The following is a 21,626-nucleotide window of genomic DNA, read 5'->3' as shown; positions in this document are numbered from 1 at the left end:
GGACAAATACAGTAGTCACAGCACCGGACTCCCACCCAGTTTTTTCATTCTTACAACGTGAAACATCAGTGAGAGAAAACAGGGCATATTCCTTTAATGCAGTTCAGCTCCCCTCCCACAGCGGAGAAAAGAGTTCAGCTGGCAAGAACTGCATGGATCACTACAGACTTTACATATAGCAAAAAGTCATGCTGAAAGCATGACAACTGCTTTATTATTTGCTTCCTGTTATACTATTGCCAAGAAGTTGAGCCCAAAATCAGACTGGATTTTTCTTCTTTTATAACACAATATACTTCACTTTCATCACCCTGAACAATACTATGGTGTACCATCCTTTACATACAGTAATTTCTCCACTATTATATATAAAACATATTCAAGTATCCAAGGAGTATTCTTAGTCACTGAAAGTTGTGTATAGTTTCTGCGCTTCCTGCAGGTCAGTTTGGCTTCTGAAGCACGTAATTTCTCTTTCTTTTCTCTAGAGTAACAACATAGTTCTGCAAAGTCAGACCTTGACTCTGCACTGCTCGATATACAAATTTTAGCACTGTCTAAAATACAAGCAGGACTGAATCCTACGTGCAGCATAGACATCAAAAGGGAACAGCCAAAGAAAAAACGTATAATTCAATTCAGTAACAGTGGTTTGTGTCTGAAGCTCATCAATATCATTTCTGTAGGCTTCAATTTCTTTTTCCATAGTTAGATGTACTGGATTAATCTATGTAATGTTTACAAATTTTCCTCAGGCTCTATTAATATTCTCAACTTCAACCACTGAAGCATCTGCAAATTTCATTATGAAGCTGTTTTCCTTTCCTTTAAGTTAGGAAGTTACTTAAGTTTAGCCCTAATACTAATCCTTTCAGTACCCCTGACACACTTTCAATTATATTTTGCTATGCTATCAGTTAGAATTTCACGTTCTAAATATAGCCACAAATACATACATCCCAAAACAGCCCAAAGCATAGTGGTGCCCAGCTTTCAAAACTTCAGTTGAAATGCACAGGAGGTCAAATTAGATTATGACAGACATTTCCACGAGCTAAGCAATTTGGAGAGCTAACCTCCTTACAAACAAGACTTCACCAATCTTTCTGATAGGCTCCCCAACCAAAATAATGTGTACTAAGTCAAATCTGAAAAATTCACATACTCTACTTTTAGCTTACTTCAATAGTATTTTCCATTCTTGTGCTCTGTTAGTAGTGGTATTTCAAAAGTAAGCAACTGAAATTATGCAAAAATATCTAGACATCAAAAACCCTACAGTAAACCAAAGTACAGTAACAAAAGTTTGCTACAATGACAAGATTTTTTGGCCAAAGGGTTTTACAAACAAAAAAAATGCAGGCCTGCCTAGCATTAGCCCATAAAATAAAAGGAAGAGCCCTTCAAGTAATGCTCTGCCATGTTCAGTTTTAGGCAAAGGTATTCATCATTTACAGATGAAAAATGTTCATGATCTGAAGTTTTATCAGTGTCCCTGTTATATACCACTCTAAGAAAAGACAGTCTTGTTGCAAATGTTGGAGCACTTCCAGTATCTGGCAAATTTTAACATGTATCCCTGGCTTGCATGAAAGCTAGCTGTCAAATTCCTCCAAGATATGATAAAGATGGCACTCAGGATTCAAACTCTCGTTTATATAAAATAACACATACAAAAGGTTTTTAGACATGATATGGTATGAAGCTTAAATCCTAGCTTGAACCATCTTTGCTGTGAAACATTATTTTAAATAGGTAAACCACAAGCAATTACTAAAGAACAACAGTTTTATGGGCTATAAAATCCACTCCTCTTTTTACCCCCTGAATATTACACAATGCACCGGACTAGAAGGTATAGGCAGGGAATTTACTTGCAATTTTAGAGAAACACTATCTGTAAACTGTAGACTTTACAATGTAGTTGCTGACCTACCAACAAGCTGGATTGCTCATTCCTAAATGAACTTCTTGAGACTTAAAATTATTACTAATCCATGAGCACTGATACTACTGTTTCTACAGTGAAAGCTAAGTCAAGCTCTCAAAATATGATATTTGATGCACTGGTTTTTGTTTTACTTTCTATACAACTTACTAGTTCATTAAATTTTCTATCGCTGAGCAGGTTTTCATTTTACATGTTTTACAGAAAGTACCATCAACTAGATTTTTCCAGAGAGAGTACTGAATTGCTAGTCTAAGTTGATCTTAATCTTTTTATTAAAAACGAAAGACAAAGTAGATCAGTGTTCATCTTCAAGAAGAAGAAACTATTCCTTAACATCAAATATTATATATTTTATAGTCCTTTCAGGAAAAGCAGTCTGCAACAAACAAATTTAATGGTAAAACCAAGCAAAACAGTTCTATGTTAAAATGTTCAAAACCATATTTTATGGTACGTAAATACTTTTTTCAATCCTTACTCAAGTGACAACACACATATGTACATACACATCCTCCCATATATATCTCTTCACATACTTGCAATAGTTAAAAATATAAATCAGCAACAGCAGTAGTCAACTGAATGCCTCCTTTCAGCAACAGTATACTGCAGATAAGCCATATGGAACATGAAAAGTTTCCAAGCATAGCAACCCATCTGCATAATATCCTTCATAATCGTTTAGAACTTCTGTAGTAAAAATATTATCTCCTACTCATAGTTTGGCAAGAAAAAAATTTCTGAACTCCGATTACCATTCAATGATATAAAAAGAATGGGTTTCTTTTGGTCTACCTGCATATACAGTATCACTATTTCAGACATTTCTCATCCTGAATTTCTCCTTACAGACTGAAAATTAGAAAGGGTAACAGAAACTATTTCAAAAGTCTTGGTATTCAAGATAACTTGAAACACCAGCTGAGGTATGTACAACGGGAAGCAGTGAGCCCCTCCAGAAAGAAAAAGTAGGGTACAAGCAGACACATCACTATTTTTACTGAACTAAAATAATTAGAATCTAGAACTTCAAGACACAAAGCAGTAATAAGTATGTCACAACCCATGTTTTGAATACTGAACTTCTCAGTTAGGTGTTGAAGGAATACACTTAATATGTTTTTCCTTGCATAACCCTCACTTAAGAGCAAGTTATTCTAAAGCCAAAGCACTTCTTTGAAGACTGTCCTTACCTAACCTGAAAAGGGGGTGGGAAATCAAAGGTGGGATCTAGAGAGTTAGAGAGAAAGACTATATGGGAATCAGGGACAGTGAAATATGAGTAAGCTTTAGTCTTATCATGTGTAATTCATGTCAACATTGGACAAAGGCTGGCTCTGGCATGCTTGATTTTTTTCTTTCTAACAAGTCACTATGCTCAGCAAGTACTGAACAGTAAGTTAATGCAAAAACAAGCAGGGCTTTAAATGGCATTAGTTTGTTACAGTTAGAAGAGCTTCCAGTAGGACAACGTGTAAGAGCTTTGATCTAGAAAAAAAATCTTTACAATATTCCCAATGAATCTGGGAGGTTTTAATTAAAAATATATTATTCACTTCCTACTGAAAGTCACAGATAAATAATTCCAGTAAAACAGCATTTAAATATTAATATTCACACTACTGTTAATTTAACTAAGTTAACTAGCATTCCATAGCTACACTATGAATTACAGAAGCTCCCACATGAAATATTACATCACTGATATGACATTAACAAGATCTAATAACTATCACTGGTAACTCACAAAAAGACATTAATGCTATATGGGTATTGATTTATAAATATTATGAAGAACAAGAATGATGTGATATTATAATGACTGTTACGAGATTCATAGGTCTGTATGACAAGAACTATCACCATAAATGCTTTCTTCAGTCAGGTGATAAAACAGTTACTATGCAAAACATACCAGGTGAAAGGATCAACATGAAGTCTTTTGTTCAGATGACTGTTGAGAATGTTACTGCCTAGATGGGCCACACTACTCGCAGTAGAACACTGGCAACGAACAAACCACAATCTCCATTTTATGATCAGAAGCATCTCACCACACCCACATCTTGGTTACATGACTGGGAAGTATTATGAGGATCTAGACCATTTTTTCTTGGAGGCTAGAGACTCCCCCAGTCCTTTTCTGCTGAAGCACCATCAGTTTAAGGCCCAAACAAGAAGATTATTCAAAAGCAAAGTATTTAAAACCTGCTCAACAGAGACACAGCATGTAAACATGCTGAGGTCCAAAAGGCAAGCAGGAGTGAAGCATCCTATAGATTACACTCTCCCTCCTTTTTAAGTTTATGCTAAAACACTGGCTGGTGAACAGCAATGATCAAGAAGCTAGCACTTCTGCTGTCCCTTCTGCAAGATTGGCAGGGCTGACAGTTGAACCTACCAAACCCATAAGCTTGAAAGTCAAGAGCTGGGTTACATTAACTCTCCACTGAAATCAAGAGTATCATCAGAAAGAACAGTTATTCATCTTACTGTAGTTCCAGGAGACACATTGTTCTGGGGTCTATTCCTCCATGCACAGCTTGGGTAAAGTCACTCACTCTTGGTTAACAGATGCCACGGTCCTCGCTTTGAAATTGTGAAGTAAAAATACACTCTTCTAACTGTCAGTGCAGAATTTCAAAAGCATCGAATTCTGCAGCAACACAAGGGCTTCAGAATATGTGAGACCAGCACAGCTTGAAGAACTTGTTAATACGAGTAAATAATTATGTCTTTGTGTGACTGCCTGCATGAACTCCAGCATTAACAAGCAGTGAGCTGTTACAGATTTTCTTGCAGTCGATTTTCAGTTCTACTTAACAGAACATCTCCACAACAGCTAAATCCAAAACTGGATCTTTGACATGCATTTCGCAAGCAGTGGGTGTGAGAACTGGACTTTGTATGTCTGCCCTATGTATTTCAAAAATAAAAAAAATTCTCCAACCACACTGCAGAATCAGTTGGAAAAACATCACTTGCACCACTGAGAAACAAATACAGGGTTTTGTAACAGAGGAGAATCACTGGTTTTATGTAGTTGACTGACAGCACCTATCACTAAAAACAGACTCCAAAGAAGTATGTGTTATTCACCAAGAATACAAGCTATATGCAATATTAGAAAAAAAAGCTTCCTTCATTAAGTTTTGATTCTTTGGAATGCGTTACCCAAGTCTGTACTAAAGACAAATATATAAACATGGAGCCTTAATTGCCCTTTGCTTCTAAAGAGGTTGGCAAGTAAGAGGTATAGGATATAGGAATCACTCCAACAAACCCTCATGAGCCAGAGTGCAAGATGGATCCTTGAAGAACCTCTCAAAACACTCATAGTTCCTCCACTTCAAAGTGGATCTTTATTTTACAAATGTCTAGAACGTTTGACATATTCTAGCTTCTACAGTTCAAAATTTATATTTTAATAAAGATTTGTGAGGAAAAATGGAGTAAATATACTACTACTATCAGCTAATTTGCAATGTAAACCAAAGTCAAGGGTAGTTTTCATAGGAAACACATGAGAAATACTTACAATAGCCATAACCTAAAAAAATGACACAGATTCCACATAACAGTTTTACATTGTAAGACCTCATTCAAAAGCACAACGGCCAAAGTTTCCTACAATGAAATGAGCAAAAGCGAAAGTTTTCTTTATTCAAACCTCATCCTAGTAACTTACACAGGTGCAATGAAAACAAGTTTTGCTCATATTGCTTCAGGCTGTCAGATATTTTGATTTATTCTAATTACATCTAGATACTGCACACTGCAAAGGAAAGCACAAAAATCACACAAACTAAAAGCAGTTAAGTAACTTGAATCCAAAATATTCATTATATTCATTAGCACTGTTAGCTATGTCTGTCTTTAATCGTTAATATGTCTGGAGTTCAACGAGACAGAAAATTTTACATCATCCAAACTGAAATACTGACAGCCCATGTTACTGCTAGAAACTGAGGAAAGCAGCTTTCAATAGTACTGCTTGCTGGTTAGATGTAGCCTACACTTCAGGGTTACAATGACAGGCTTACACCACGGACTGGCAGGGCAGGACACTGAACAGTCATGTCTGTCACATTCAGAACTGTTCCAAGAACTAAAGCACATCCCTGGGAACTTTACTGGTTAGGAGTACTCTGTAGCTGCACACACAGGTAGCGATGGGAACTGAATCAAGCGATGCTTTAAACTGTTCTAAAGAAAATAGTTATCTGTGCTCAGAAATATTGCTTCCTAAATGCCCCCAAAAGCACCACTCCAGCTCTGCTTAGAACTTACTTCTTCCAGACTATGACTTGTAACAATTCACTTACTAATAGCTACACCTATTTATTGTTACGTTTGGTTTCATGTCAAATTCAGAAAAAAAAGTTAACAGCATTTGATGGAGGCAAGTAGGAGGAGAAGGGAAAAAGCTTAGTATATTAGTTATGTTTTCTCATCAGGTAACTCTAAGAAGCTGGCGGAAAAGAGGGGAAGAAATGATCTCCCGTCCATGAACAGAATTTAAAACACTGGCCAAATATCTAGCTCACAGGACAATTAACCATTTAATTAAGACAACCAGGTCAAACCACTGACAGCTTGTAATGAGGCCTAGAAAGATGCAGCTATTTTCTTTTTACTAATGATATTTGGACCTACATCATTCATTCCCCTCTGAAGAGAGATTAACATAAGGGGGGGGGGGGGAATTCTTGAAGAGAAAAGCATGCTGTTACGACCACCTCCAACTCTTGCTGTCTCTTCTAGATGAAACACATAGTTATCCTGGCTCCTAAAGTACATCCATGTCACCTATTGCTGGGTTGCTTCTGCAGAGTTTTTGGTAGACAAGTACTGTACAAAGGCCCTCTACAAGTTTTTGACACAGTTTTAAGATTCTGGTCCTCTCAGCAGCATAGCCTCCTGGAGAGCCATCTGATGTGATTTGAGATTCTACTGATGTACAGCCAAGTAAACTGTCATTCATCAGTTAAGTGATGAGGTTTTTCTGTTAGTTTATTAAAAAAATTAGAACATTACAGCAAATTTGATTTCACACCTTTAAGATAATCTCACTAATGTAACTGTCATAGGGCACAGAGCAATCTGAACTGGAGCTACATAAAATTACCAGTAGTAATACAACAGCTAAGCACAACCATTATTAGCAAGAGGCTTCTGAAACTTTGTATATAAAAGATGCATTCTAGACAAACTTCAAATTAAGCATATGCATGCATATATATATATATATATATGCACTTTAATTAGCTACTAAAGCTGGAATTCAAAAATTCAGAATACCAGTATAGCACGGTAAATTTGAAACATCAGCATTGTTTTAAGAGGTAGAAGAAATCTAGCATTCTTAACCCTTGTCAAACACTAAATTTAATCACTGGTTTAGATAAGGAAAGTGTAGCTTTATATTATTTGCAGGCAAGACAAAGCTGTTTAGAAAAAAAAAAAGTCTATTCTACTTCTGGCAGTTCTTTACATGTATCAGAAATAAAGGAACACAAAATGACAGTAACTAGGAAGAAAAACTTTTTTCTAGCAGTGTCAGCTTTCTTCAAGTCACCCAACAATCTGTCATAAAAAAAAAAAAAAAGACATATCAACACTAGTCACCAGTTTGCCCAAAGCAACTGCAGCACAGCCAAATAATTACAAGAGTATGCTAAAGTAGAACAATATTACCAAATGCAAGATATGGAAAAATTAATGGTAACAGTGAACAGCTCAAATAAAACAATTTCGGGGATAAAGTGCTAGACTTCATCTGACAAATTTTTTAACAAAAAAGGCAGGGAGAAGGGGAAGAGGCAGAGCCAGACACCACTGTGACTGGTAACTGTTCTGCACAGCACAAAATACACAGGTGTCTTCTGTCACTATATTCTAAATAAATATCTGCTACCTTGACCACATTTTGAACTTTTCAAGGAAGCCATTTCTTCCTGAACCCTGAGTGGGAAAAAGCATAACCTGCTTAGAAGCCCTGTTTATAGTACATACTTTACTAGAAAAAAATAGATTAAAGCTACTGTGCATGTATATACACACACATACATTTTTAGATATCCAAGTTTCTGATTAACCATATTCCAGACCACTAGAGTTTTTATGCATTTTCTCTCTTTTTAAGGTAAGCTAAAAGTGAGGTTTTAGTCCTTAACCATACATAAATCCTCCTCAATCACCTCCTTAAAATGTCTCAAAGGCATTTGTGTGCCGTCTCAAATTATTTGAAACGTTATATGCAGTATAATTACATTTACATAATCATTTAGCAAATCAAGTCCAATAATGCCTACATTTTCTCAGCATCATGAGCAGATTGCAGATTACAAAGTCATTTCCTTACTTCACTGAAACCATTTTTAAGCTTCTTCCTTCTTTTAAATGTATACTGCTGATTTCCACAGTGTGGTCCATGCTATTTGGAGACCAGCGCAACTGGTCCAAACAACAAAACCACATGACAATGCTATTCATAGTACTCACGTATTCTTTTATCAGCTCAAAGCTTTTTGCTTTTTTTTCTTCCCCCCGCCCTACTCTAGCCCACAACTGGCAATTCTCCACCTATCAAATACGAAGGCAACACAACAGTAACTAACTGGCATTGTCAACCTTCCTACAGTCTCTACCGTGTGTCTAACCATCAATATGCATGGTACCACCTCTCAGTACTAACTCAGTTCTATAAAGCTGTGTTGATATTTCATGTAAATTTGGAGATTTTAGTCACCTACATTAAGCATCGGTTTTCATTTTCAACTGAAGCTGGTTGTAGAGCATTCTCTTCCTTTTTAAAAATATGTTTAAAAACTTACCATATAACTTCTCTTACAGAACATTTCAAAGAAATGTATTTCTGAAGGATGTGATCCAGTTTCCACCATCTTACTTTTTAACTTTCAACAGTAACATATGGAAGCCCAAATTGCTTGCCAAATGCGTATCTAGATTGGCTACACCAGGTATCCACCAAGGAAGGGAGCAGGATCAATCAACTGAATGTCTTCCTCATCTGTGTACATCCATGTACAGAGACACAATTCCTAGATCTCCAATTTCATATGAAGTTCACTCAAATTCAAAAAAAGAAACTATGAACCAATTCAAATGCTACCAAAATACCGTAACATCCATGGTTAACAAACTACTGTACTGTACAACATATAAATAACAGTTCAAAATACACGTTGGTAATCCATAGCCTGGAAAAGCAGCAATGCTGGGGAGGTGGACAAAACTGGATAAAAAACAAAACCCAAAAGCTTTTGGTTTATAAACAGAGTGTTTCAACACCAACTTTTCTGTTTATGTTCCCCACACTGTTACACTTTTCTCTTGGCGTATGCTCCATCTGGCTGTGGAGATGCATCTGCTTCTCTATGCTACAGGCTCTACATGTGCTGATGAGCTCTACATGCTTACTCAAAGCTATGATCTGACAATCTCATCTCTGATGCTATATATATGTCTATGACTAAAGAACACATATTGCTCCTGTAACAGCTCTTCATTAAAATGTTGTGAAAAGGCAGAGAAATAGAGTGCCCATTTGGTATTTTAATGCCAGATGATGCACTGAATACAGCTTCTCTAAGACTAAACTGACTTATTTACACTACTGTAAACAGCAGCAGGTACATTTACCTGCTTTCTGTCTTGTTTCTATCAAAACTATGACATGACCACCACCACACCAAGCCATCACAAACGTTACTTTCTATCAGAGTCAGCACTTCCCATGTTAAAGAGATTTAACACAAACATCTAAATCACTTGCTGTAACTTACATGAAGAAACAATTACGGTTATTCCAATGCACCAGTCTTTTTACAAGAACGAGTACGTTTACAGTAATTACACGATACAGTTTAGGAGAAGATTTTATATATATATACTTTTTAGTTATGATTTTTATTACAGATTATAGCAAATTTCAAGGACAGCTGTCAATATCTGGGATATAACCTAAGCATTATACGGCACATTACACTACACTGAAAACAGCATTAAACTATACAGCACAAAGAGGCTCATTAACTGACACCTCTGAAATTCTCATGGGCACAGATGCCAACTGGCAAAGTAGGTCACATTTTAGACAGGCTCCTAAAAAAATGAAATCACTTCAGTTTGATGAGGTGATATAATGGAACATGCACAACCCGCCCACGGCCAAGTGTAGGTAAAATAAACCCTGTTTTGCTGTATTCACTCAAGGAACACCAAACCGCAAAAAGAGATTAAAAAAAAACCCAACAACAATAAAAAAAAATATCTGAGCTACACAGGCAAGAAGAGCCTGTCTTCAGCTGTTGACTCCCAGAAAAGGCGAGGCTGGAAGAGAGGGAACAACTGAACAACTGCTGCTTTCTGAGGCCCTCTTGAGGGACAGAAGGACCCAACATTGAAGTGTGACCTTGCAGATAATCTGTAATAATCTTAACACACCCTACACTAAAGAAGATTGAGTGTGACTGCATGTTCATTTCCTTCTTTTCCTTTCCATCAAAAAAGAATGAACACTCAATGTCTCAAACTGCCTTCTACACATTAAAACATTTTGTTGACCATATGGATACAGAATCCTGCTAAAACCTGAAATTCTTCCCACTTTACTCTGCAGAAGTACTCTACTTCTTTCCTCAGGAAAAATAATTACTTGCCAAGAATAATGTGTTACAGAAAAAAGTCCATGAATATTAAAGCATAAAATGCTGTAACACCTACGGCAAGTCCTTCAAATCATAGACAGTGCTTCAGTGTAACAACCTTCAACTGTGCCATTATGGCTTTGTAGAACTAAATACATGATCCTAATATTTCAAGAATTCAAAGCACACACTGAATGAGAGTTACACTTTATTCAATATCCCTACATGGCCCATCTAACCTGTGCAAGACCACTAGCTTTCAACTCAACTATAAAAAAAACAAGACGATTTAAACCTTACTGTGCAACAGAACAAGACCTCTCTCATCTGACGTGAAAAGGACCATATTATCCAAGAGGAAAAAACATGAAAGAATCGTTTTGAATTATAATTTATATTTCTGAAATTGTATTAAGAGGTTATTTTGGAATTCTTTTTCCCTTTCATGAGGCTTAAAGGAAATATTACATCTTGAGTAAATGTCTTTTACTAAAAGGTCAGGAGATCAGCCATCATAAGCAAAATTTCACTGTCCTCACCAACATCACCTGTTTTCACCTTTCATATTTCAAAGGGATGCCGAAATTAATCTAAAAAAAACCCCCATTAGACCAGTTGTGCCTGGTCCTGATCATCAAGGAAGTTTTTTCACAGACTTAGTATTTCTGAAGATTTTTAAGCATTTCACACAATCATGTTTTACCCTATTTACCTCTTCTTTCCCAATGCTGTAAAACATATTCAGACAGCAAAAAAGTCACATATCACAGAGGTTAAGCACCAGTGCAAAAATGCCACACAAATTATCCTTTAAAACTGGTTGCAGGCCAGCTATTGCAAGATCTTCTCCCTTAAAAGTACCAAATGTCAGGGAATGGAATGTCTCCAAGTATATTACTGATAGTTAGAAAACTAAAAACTTACGTTAAAACGAAATTCTGTAACTTCCAATTCCAGCTATTCAAAAGTCTATGATTCTGCCAAGATGGCCGAAAAACCATATTCCTTACACCCCTATCAGTTACTAGTTACCAAACAGCTATGAAAGAAAAAAAAATGTTATGAGAAATACCCATAGCAAGAAATAGGTACAGAAGCCAATGATTTGATAGGTAACCTGTTTAGAAACTGAATAGAGGGGGAAAAAAAAAAAAAGAAGTAGTGGGGGTACAAGGAAATATTAACAGAAATTGAAAAGAAAAAGGGACCACCAAAAACACATAGAAGAGACAAAAGAAATTAGAAAATAATAGGTACAGGACAGCAACAGAGCATTCACATCTACAATAACATGTACAGTGAAAGACATAAGGGTAAGTATCAAAAAAATTCCTAGTATTCATTTAAGATGTCAGTGCTCTCCCTCCTACTATGTTTTCACACAAACGTTCCAGAAGCAACAGAAGATACCAAGCTCTGGGCATATAAAAGCAATTCCTATGCCAAAATTGAACAGGAGGCAACTATAAGGGGAAGATGTCTCATCGATTTCACTTAATCAGTTACAACATTGCCATCTATCCAGTACTGAAAATGAGTATCAGTAGATTTGTTTCTTCTCTTGTACAGCTTCTGAACTGTGTAGAATTAGCTTTCCTTCTAGTACAGAACAATGCACACAACAACAAAAAAAAACCCCACAACCCTGCTGTCGAACATATCAGGACTACAGTGGATCAAGACTAGTCTCATGGTGAGCCTACATCGCAATACCATTTGTCATATTCAAGGAGGCAAGTGAATTATTAAGATATATACATCAGCTATAACTCCATAAAATACAATTACATATACTAAATCAATTTAGAATAAGCTTGACAGATTTTCAGGTGGTGGGTTTTTTTGTAATTTTTGTTAAAACCATATTTCTACATAGGCACAATAAAGAGAAGCCATTTCATGCTGTTCTTTCAGAACATTTCCAAAAGGCTGGTGCTGTAACCTTACCTCTGTCACACCACAAGCATCCATCAACGGTGACATTACATGAAACAGTGAGCTTTTGGCAGCTTGCTACTGCTTCAATACAGGAGTCTTACTCTCCCCATCTCATCTCCCATGTTCCTCCCTACCTACGCTGTACCTGCCACTGCAGCTGCTCCAAAGCACACCATATTCTCCACTGAACCTATTCAGCTCTGTTGTAAAGCAAAGTAGTAGACAGTTTTCCACTTAGTATGTTTTTCTAAATTAAAGACATAGTTTACTTATAATGGAAAGCAAACCATCCCAATCCCAACCACGAATGATACCTCTTAATCACCTGAAGAACAATAGCTAATATACTACACAGTTACCACACAGGTGGAGCAAATCTGAAGTGCAATCAGTTGCAAAAAATGAAATTGCAGAGTATCTCTCTGAAATACTGCACACATCCTTTTTTTCCCCTGCAATCCAACAGAGAGAAAACATCACTCTACCTTACATATAATGAGCTTGTAAATATTTCATCCTACCAATTTAACTCTATTCACAACATAGCCATAAGTTTAAAGACCGTGTTTTCCTACAAAAAGGTATACACTCCCCCTTTCGGGCTAAGTAACTTCTTCCCAAGAAAAAAGAACAGAAACAAAAACATTTCAGATTGAGGAGTGCACAGAGCTAATATGGAGAGACTCGAAGATGCACTCCTTAATTGTACTATGTTTGAAAAATGAGAGTAGAGTTCCAACTCCCACACTTGTGTAATACAGTAAACCTACAGAGGAAAATTAGAAAGAATCTGCAGATAAGTCCTTGCATGTTCCCCCAGAACAGAAACCAGATAAGCACTTGCATATGAACTGCACTTTTTTATGTAGTTTCCAGGAGTCAAATGCTTGACACTGGTAAAAAAGCCCACCAACAAAAAATTCTAAGAAAAGCTACAAGGCAGCCTTGCATAGAAATTATTTTGGAAGAAGTTCTTAATCTCGTGACATGAGGAAGCACTATTACCACAAGTCTTAACACAAAGAGGCCTTAGATACAGAACAAAAAATCAGCCTGGCTGTCTTACCTGCATCCCTATCTCAAATTCACATCTGTCACAATCTAAAGCTCATCTTGAAAGAATGAGGTTTTCCCTTCCTCTACAGTAGCTATCCTTTATACTAAGCCAGTGATGAAGTAATACTGCTTCAACTCTTCATAGCGTCTATTAACCCTCTCACTAGTACTCAATGCTGAAGACACGAGTTGGGCAAGTATTCTTTCTGATCATAAAACGCAGCTGACAAATTAGCAGAGAATCTTCCCAGGAAGAAATAAGGCTTTTGTCTATTTCTCAGTTTTGTCAATCTGACTTTTGCTTGAAAATTTATTTACAAGATCAGCTAGTATCCTCCCTGTATACTCTGTGGTCCCCTCGGCAATAAACTATTCAGCTATACAAGGCTATTTCTAAATCATTCCTAAAAAGCAAGGCATTTGTTCAGAAGACAACTTCAGAATTTAAATGAAACACTTAAGTCAGCCACCTGTTTTGGTCTATTTACAGGACTACTGGAGACATGACTTATCTGAAACGCAGTTACAGTATATAAAGGCTCCAACTGCCAAGAAAATCCTTGATTTCTACTGCATCTAATTTAGAAGTTATGTACTGTAAAGAGTTTCTATTTAAAGCACAATAAAAGCAGATGAAACCAATACCTTCAAGTAAATATATTCATGCTATTCTATTACTGCAGAAACTGAAGTAGTTCTACTGCTATGTTGTAACTGACATACAGAGCGACGGGGCAACAAATTTAATTAAGTTCGCTTGCTCTACACATTCATTTTTTGGGCCAGGGAGGAAAGGGCCAGGGGCAGGGGGGGTGGCTGAGCAAGGGGCAGCAGAGGCTGTGACTGATTTGATCTGTGTGCAGCGTTTGACCCATGAAGCGGCTACTACCTCAGAAAAGGGGCCAACTGTAACTGTCAGGTGGAGGGCACTCTTCTTACCTCATTCTCCATCCAATCAATTATTTCCATGAAAACCTTGAACAATTCACCCCCTCCCTCCCCTGGAAAAACAACTATCTTCCACACCTCTATTTCCACTGCCAAGTCTGGCTGAAATCAAACATGATTCCCAGAAACCGGCAGGGGGGTGGAGGGCAGATGGGAAAAAACATGGCTGTAAAGATGACATTGCCTTAGAGAAACCAGGCTAAAAGCAGTACTTTACACTTTATGACAACATTTTCAAGTTATTAAAACACGTTTGATTAAAGTGTCTTACAATACTCTATATTGCTCTATAATTTAACTATTAAGGAGATAAGAAAACTGACACATCTTTTCAAATTGTTACCTCAACGATATCTGAGTTGGTTCTGCTTTCATGGGGCTCGTTGTATTCTGTGTATTTAAGTAGAACTTTGTCCATATCAGTGCTGGCATACTGAAAAAGTTTGTTAGAGCTGTTAAAAATGATGAGTGCTATTTCACAGTCACAGAGTACACTCAACTCATATGCCTTCTTCATTAATCCAAACTTCCTCTTTGTAAAGGTGACCTGGAGAAGAAAGAATAATGATTTAATTTTTTTTTAAAAACCACGACCGCCATTTGAAGGACTATAATCCAGCATTCAAGGAATATACCAGTTGAGCCTACACTATTCCTACTAATAAGTAACACAAACATGTATAAGCCTAACATACTATCTAACTGGCCATCATATTTGAGTGTCACTTTTAGGACTAATACTCTATGTTAGACTAAGTTAAACAACTACACCCTCCCAACTATTCCACTGGTATAACGATCAAGGAGAATTAACGTTTGTAGGATCCTCTAACCATATTACCTTCTGTTCAACCAACACTGTCTTTCCAGGTATTACACTATTTTCTTTCGTGACAACTGGTTATTCTGTAACTAGTTTACAAGTTACAACCTTAAATCTAATAAACTCAAAAAACCCATCTAATTAGATTCATTTCTAATGTTGAGTTGTTTTCCTGCCACTTGGGAAGATCATGAAACGATTATTCTGTCCAGTCAAAACCACTGTGGGGAAATAAATCCATTACAGACCATCACAAAAGAACATGTGCCCATCAGGGAAGGAGGAAAGACACTTAGTTCTAAAAATCACCATCAATTATGAAAAAAATAGTTTAAAAAATATTATTCCTTTCACAAGATTTCGGTTAGTTAAGGATATAAAATATCAATGTATTCAACATCAAGTTGCATCAAACACAGGTCTGATGCTAAGGTCAACTTCTAAAGGACTGTATTTTTACTAAACATCCTCTTAAGTGTCTCAAAAAGGCACTTAATCTACTACTATAAAGTTAATGTTCTGACACCTTTTAAATAAAGATGCTCTTTTCGGATCTCTCATTTCAATCTGAAGTTCAGCGTAAAATGGAACACCCCTGCCTACGGCCATATTCACACCCCCGTATTACAATTCAAAGTATATGCCTCTGTGACAAGTGAGGGACCTACATGCTCTATATGTTTAACAGACAATAATCAGTACACTTTTGCAAGATAGGAATGAAGTAAAAGACAAGAAACAATCAAACCTGTTTTATTGCGGTTTATAGTTTAACATGTTAATTACTTAGGTGTACATCAAGTTTTTGGACGATAGATGGGAAAATTCTGAGTATACACACCTCAAGGCATTTTTCCAGAGATGAGTATCTCATGCCTATTAACTTTTTTAATACTATCCATAATACAAAACACATACTACCCTTCCCACGATACAGCATCAGAGGGATAGAGACACATATACTAACACCACTGGGTACTCAGCATGCTGACTATAACTGTATTATTAAAACAGTATATGCACTTTGCAAAGTGCCCTGTGAACCTGAGATACCTCTTCAGCTATGAAACAGTATCCATGTCCAAAACAATAAACCATAAAACCAAAAAAAACCCACAACACAAAACTGTTTTAACATGTCCCCCTCCCGCCAAAAATGCACCGTGCCTATGATTTTTGAAAACCTGGATTGTTAAAACTTAGCCACAGTAGGAATGGAGCAGAAGACCTAGAAAGATGAGACATGGAATGTCGGGCATATTATGATAACTATAGTTCCACTCAGTTCCTGTGCAGTGTTTCAACTTTCAAACTTCACAGGGTTTGAAGACCACTAATCACAGAGCCCTTTGTGAGGCATGAATAATCTGTGTTCAGATGAAAAGTGAGTACTTACCATTACTTTTTTTATTCAACCTTTTTAAGGCACATTTGGTGAGAAGCTCCATTAAGATACAGCACTACCTCTGAAACAATTTTATGTAAGACTGCTGTAAGACATTCAAAGTTAAACTAGGGTAAGCAGATCTTTTCACCTACTTATCGTTTAACACTTACAGTACATTAGTGAGACAAAATGCCAAAAAAATCTGAGACTTTACCCCAATGCATCTTCTGTCAGTATTTTCAGTTATCAATTCAACAAGTTGACCAAGTACAAGTGTAGGTTTTACTGGGATGTACTTTCCCCAAATGCAGGTGGAAATTTTACAATCCACATATAATACAATACAGCTGCTTTTTAAAAAAAAAAAAAAAAAAAAAAAGTCTTGCATAAGTCTCCTAGCAGTTCTGTCACTTTACGCACGCCTTCTTTCAGAACACTTGGTATTTATTTATCCTGTCTTGGATGGGAACATAAAGAATTACTTTTTTTCTGGATTCCTCTGTGGATTTGGAGAAAATGTGGTGTTTTTTTCCTAAATAGCTGTTGTTCTTTTGACACTTTAATTAGAAGACACTTAAGAAATTATTACCTGAGTATGAGCAGGTATAGACTAGTACTACTGTTTAGGTTTTATCAGGAAAAAGGCATCAAAACCAAAATGTGTGTGTGCACTACATTACTTTCAGAAGTCATTAAATAACTGAAGACTTAGTTCCACTGAGGACCATATGATCCTGGACAAGAGATCTTAACTTCTCTACTGAAACATTATCTTTCTTGCCTCTTGTAAGGCTGTTTTACTTTTGAGATTCTCAGCTAGCATCAGTTTCTCACTTTGTGTTTGGACAGTGCTTAGCACAAACCCCACTACCACTGGAGACCCAAGCCTTACTTTAATGCACATAGATTATTATAAACTCAGAAAGCAGAATTAGTTCTGCAAATTTCTTTTTTTTTTCCCCTTGCCATTTAGTGTGCCATTTAGGACCACACTAAAATAAAAAATATACCTCTTTACTGTGGGCCAATGGCATCCTCAGAACTATTCTGATACTGCTTCTCAAAAAATGGGTGAGGAGGAGAGAGAAAAGCAGCAAGACTGAGCTCCTTTGATATCTAATTTACTGTACTTTATCCTTTTCATCTTAATGAAGACAAAAGTCCTACTGCTCATTCAAGCAGAATAATTAATAATACAATGACAGTCTCATGACAATTGTAATCCCCCAGAGTAACGATCTATATATTCTGTTTTGAGCTCACATATAATCCCATCAAAAATAAGATGCTTCTGATAAAACAATAGCTCTTCTTCCCACATAAGTTACATGAACTTGCTCTGCAGGAAAAGCTCTACACATTCTACTCACATTTTCAAACAAAAAACCCTAACCTTTATACTAAACATCTAAACAGGGCACCATATGCATGTTCATGAATGACCTACTGACCAGCTATGTATGCCACAGAAAAACTGACGAAACACAACTGAACTATACTTCCCATTTTGCAAAAAAAAAAAAAAACACAACCTAAATGCCCTTCTTCTGAGTCAATGAAAAAAACTCTCACAAGTATATTAATATCTAACAAATACTCAATGCACCAGTACGTTTTTGTAGGTTAAACCTCTATATACTAGCTACCAAAACCACAGGACACCAGTGGGGTTAAAGAACATAACCAGCACCTCTACACAGGCAAAAAAAAAAATTTGGCTCCACTAACAAAAGCTATTTAATCTCTTTAAGACCTTTTAAAAACAAGATGCAGTATGTTATAATCTCTAAGTTTCTACAGAAAAAAGGTAGGGCAAGCCTAATTCCATTTTTAAGTTAAAAGTTTAAAGCCTCTTCCTAGTCACTAACCCCCCCCCCCAAAAAAAAAATGTTAGCCAAAGGACAGCCAGAAACAAAACTTAGAATTTAATCCCCATATTTTACTTCAGTCACAGCAATGGTACAAGTGGGCTAAAATTTGATAAAAATTCCCTTGGAAAAAACCTAACACCACCATTACAGTATAACAATATTTGTATTTCAAGTGGAACAAAACCAAGGTTGTCCAACTTACTCCAAACAAGTTAAAAAAAGGTGGGAGGTGGGTCATTTTCCACCTCTTCAATGTGCCCGAAGTCCTAGAGCAAGAGTGAAAGAACTTAATTTATTAATTCATCTACTTTTACTACTTGTACTTAAGACATTTATCTACATCAAACATACAGTCACTGTGTGATTAAAGCTGTTCAAACACAATACTTGGCTTTCTCCCAAACTCCAATAATACTTTTCTTGCTATATATAGTCTTCTCCAAGTTTACACTGCTTTGAAGTGATACAGGGAGAAAAACAATCCTGATTTCACAAACAAAACAATGGGCTCTGAGCTGATGTGTCAGCAGCAAGACAGTCCCATGGAATTCTGACACTACACCAACATCAAGCTGGTACTCAGGAGAAATTAAAAAAAGCAAATCAAATACTAGGAGGGGAACAGAGAACAAACATAGGTATACCATTCTGCAAGTCCACATTTTGCATGCGTCTTGAGCACTGCAGTTCTGGGTCCCTTTGCCACCAAAACCAATGTAGCAACAGTCAAGAAGGTTTAGTAAAAAGTAGCAAGAATGTTCAAAGGTGTGGAATAAACTCTGTATTAAAGCAGCTAAGTAAGCAAGGGTGCTTCAGGGGGACAAAGTTACTTAAAGAGAAAGTGAGAAAAAATGGCAGAGTTCCATAGAATAACAAACAAGATGAACAGACTGGATAGGAAGTGACTGCTGCCTCTTCCATCCAGGGGCTAAACAAGCAGCAGAATCATGACAAAGTGTAAATGAAACTGTGTTTCTTGAAACAACAGATAATAGACCTATAGGAAATCCTACACAAAAGATGTTGTAAAAGCTGCAACTTTATAAGGGCTCAAAGGATAACTGAACAAGTTCACTGGCAGGGGATGGGGAAACAAAACAAAGCAAAAAAAAAAAAAAAAAAAAATCCATTAATGGTTACTAAATATACGGAAACCACATCCAGCTCAGGAAATCCCTGAGCTAAGAATAGTTAGAAGCTGGAAGAGGATTACAGAGTAGTGTAACATGTGTATCTCCATCCTACACTTATTTGCTTATGACCATCATTGGACAAAAGATACTGGCCTAGCAGCATCTTTGGTCTGACCCACTATGACTGTTCTTAAAGATCCTAAGTCATCTACAACACTATTCCTTAAAAATGGTAGCTTCCAGAGACCCCACTCTACATTTCAATAACCTATTAAAATGTTATTTCCTGTCTCATGTAGCAATTTTGAAGTTGAGAGGAAACACTACTTCCACAGTGTCGTTGATTTTGTATTTTTCTAGTTCATAGGACACCTCTTTAATAGGGCAAAGAGCAGCCAAGTAAGCAGCTTTCCCTAAAACACTGCAATTCTGAGTACCCTGCCCTTTTGGCTGACCGTTTTTAGAGACTTGTAGAAAACAGCTCTTACAAGGAATATAAATCAATGCTTTTAAAAGAGAATCATGTTAACAAAATTCATTACTGTACCCAAAGCACTGTAGATCACTGTCCAAAGCTATGTCAAATGTCTCTCTCAAAGAGGCTGCAGGCAAATACTTTTATTACATCCTTTCTGAATTTCTCATCCTTTCTCTGTCTTTATTACTAAACTTTCCTAGTAGCGATCAGATCAAGTAAGGTGTCTCTTTCAACACAATCCTCCAGTCTACTGGAAGTAGATTAGTGTACCATTTAAATAAGAATAGTAGTTTTACAGTGAATTTGATTTAAAATAGTAATTGATATTATATTAATTAACAATTTTCCCTCAAACAGTAGTACAACCATTGAGATGTTATTTCTTATTTGTATTCTGGTAATGCCATCTGTAGATACAGGAAGACAAAGCTTGGCTTTAGAAGAGTGAATTAAGATGAAGATAGTCAAAGTTTGCATTCATTTTCAGGATTACTGATTAACTTGTTCATGCAGGCTCCTCCTTTCTCACCTGTCTGTTCCGTTCATCCATTATTCTTGTAATCTGTATTTTCTTTCTCCCCATTTTCAGCCTCTTCTTTCTTTTGTTTTGCAATCCAGAAATACACTAATCCAAGAAATATCACTCTTCAGTATTCTAACACATGATATAGTTTTCTTTTACTTTGTCTTCAGCTTGAGAAAAGGTTCCTATTTCTTCTTATTAGCACCTAAAAAATAAAATTTTGAAATAAATAATTTCAGTGAAGAACCAAGTATTTTCATTGGTAAAATATTATACTACGTATTTTGTTCCAATTAAACAAACTCCAATTAGTTTGCCAGATTCAATCTACACACTACAGGTTTAAAATGACCAATAATTTCATACACTTCCAAACAGATGCTTTAAAAATTTACCATTTTAAGAGGGGGTGGTGCTCACCACTCTGTACTTTAGGCCTTGAGTTATCTGAGGTTTCAAAAATTTACCCACAAGGTTCTGGTAAACTCCATTCATTATTTTAGGAAACCTTATAGAGAAACCACTTTGTGTTTCCTGTTCCTTTTGTAAAATTATCACCACAATAACAAAACAAAGCCACAAGAATATGGAGTTTCTGTTCCTAAACTAAATTACATCCCATTTGGTAAGACACTGGGAAGCAGCAGGGAGAAAAAAAGGAAAGAGGGAATATCTTTACTTAAAAAGGATGAAGACCACAGAAATATCTTCACGACAGAACTATTTCACAGCTACCAAGACCAATGAATAATAAACACATTCACACAGTTACACTCTCTACAAGAACTAGTAAGTTCCACATTTGCCAATACCCAATTACCAGTCCAGCACTTGTTTTAATTTATT

The 21,626-nt window shown here is 36.5% G+C and overlaps 1 protein-coding gene across 11 annotated transcripts in view; it reads right to left on the bottom strand.

The window, feature by feature from the left end:
* Window positions 1–21,626, bottom strand: part of MEF2A (myocyte enhancer factor 2A) — a 93,152-nt gene that overhangs the window by 34,884 nt on the left and 36,642 nt on the right. For all 11 annotated transcript variants that reach the window (XM_080397222.1, XM_080397224.1, XM_080397229.1 and 8 more), the window contains exons 2-3: window positions 20,787–20,985; window positions 14,909–15,112 (exon numbers count right to left, since the gene is read on the bottom strand). In XM_080397222.1, the coding sequence (XP_080253348.1) occupies window positions 14,909–15,112; window positions 20,787–20,840 (258 nt within the window). In that variant the 5' untranslated portion in view covers window positions 20,841–20,985. The remainder of the gene's footprint in view (window positions 1–14,908; window positions 15,113–20,786; window positions 20,986–21,626) is intronic.

The sequence above is a fragment of the Falco punctatus genome (genome assembly GCF_963210335.1).
Source record: "Falco punctatus genome assembly, chromosome: 7".
NCBI lineage: Eukaryota > Metazoa > Chordata > Aves > Falconiformes > Falconidae > Falco > Falco punctatus.
Note: the sequence above shows the minus strand (reverse complement) of the source record. Positions and strands in the feature narration are given on the sequence as shown.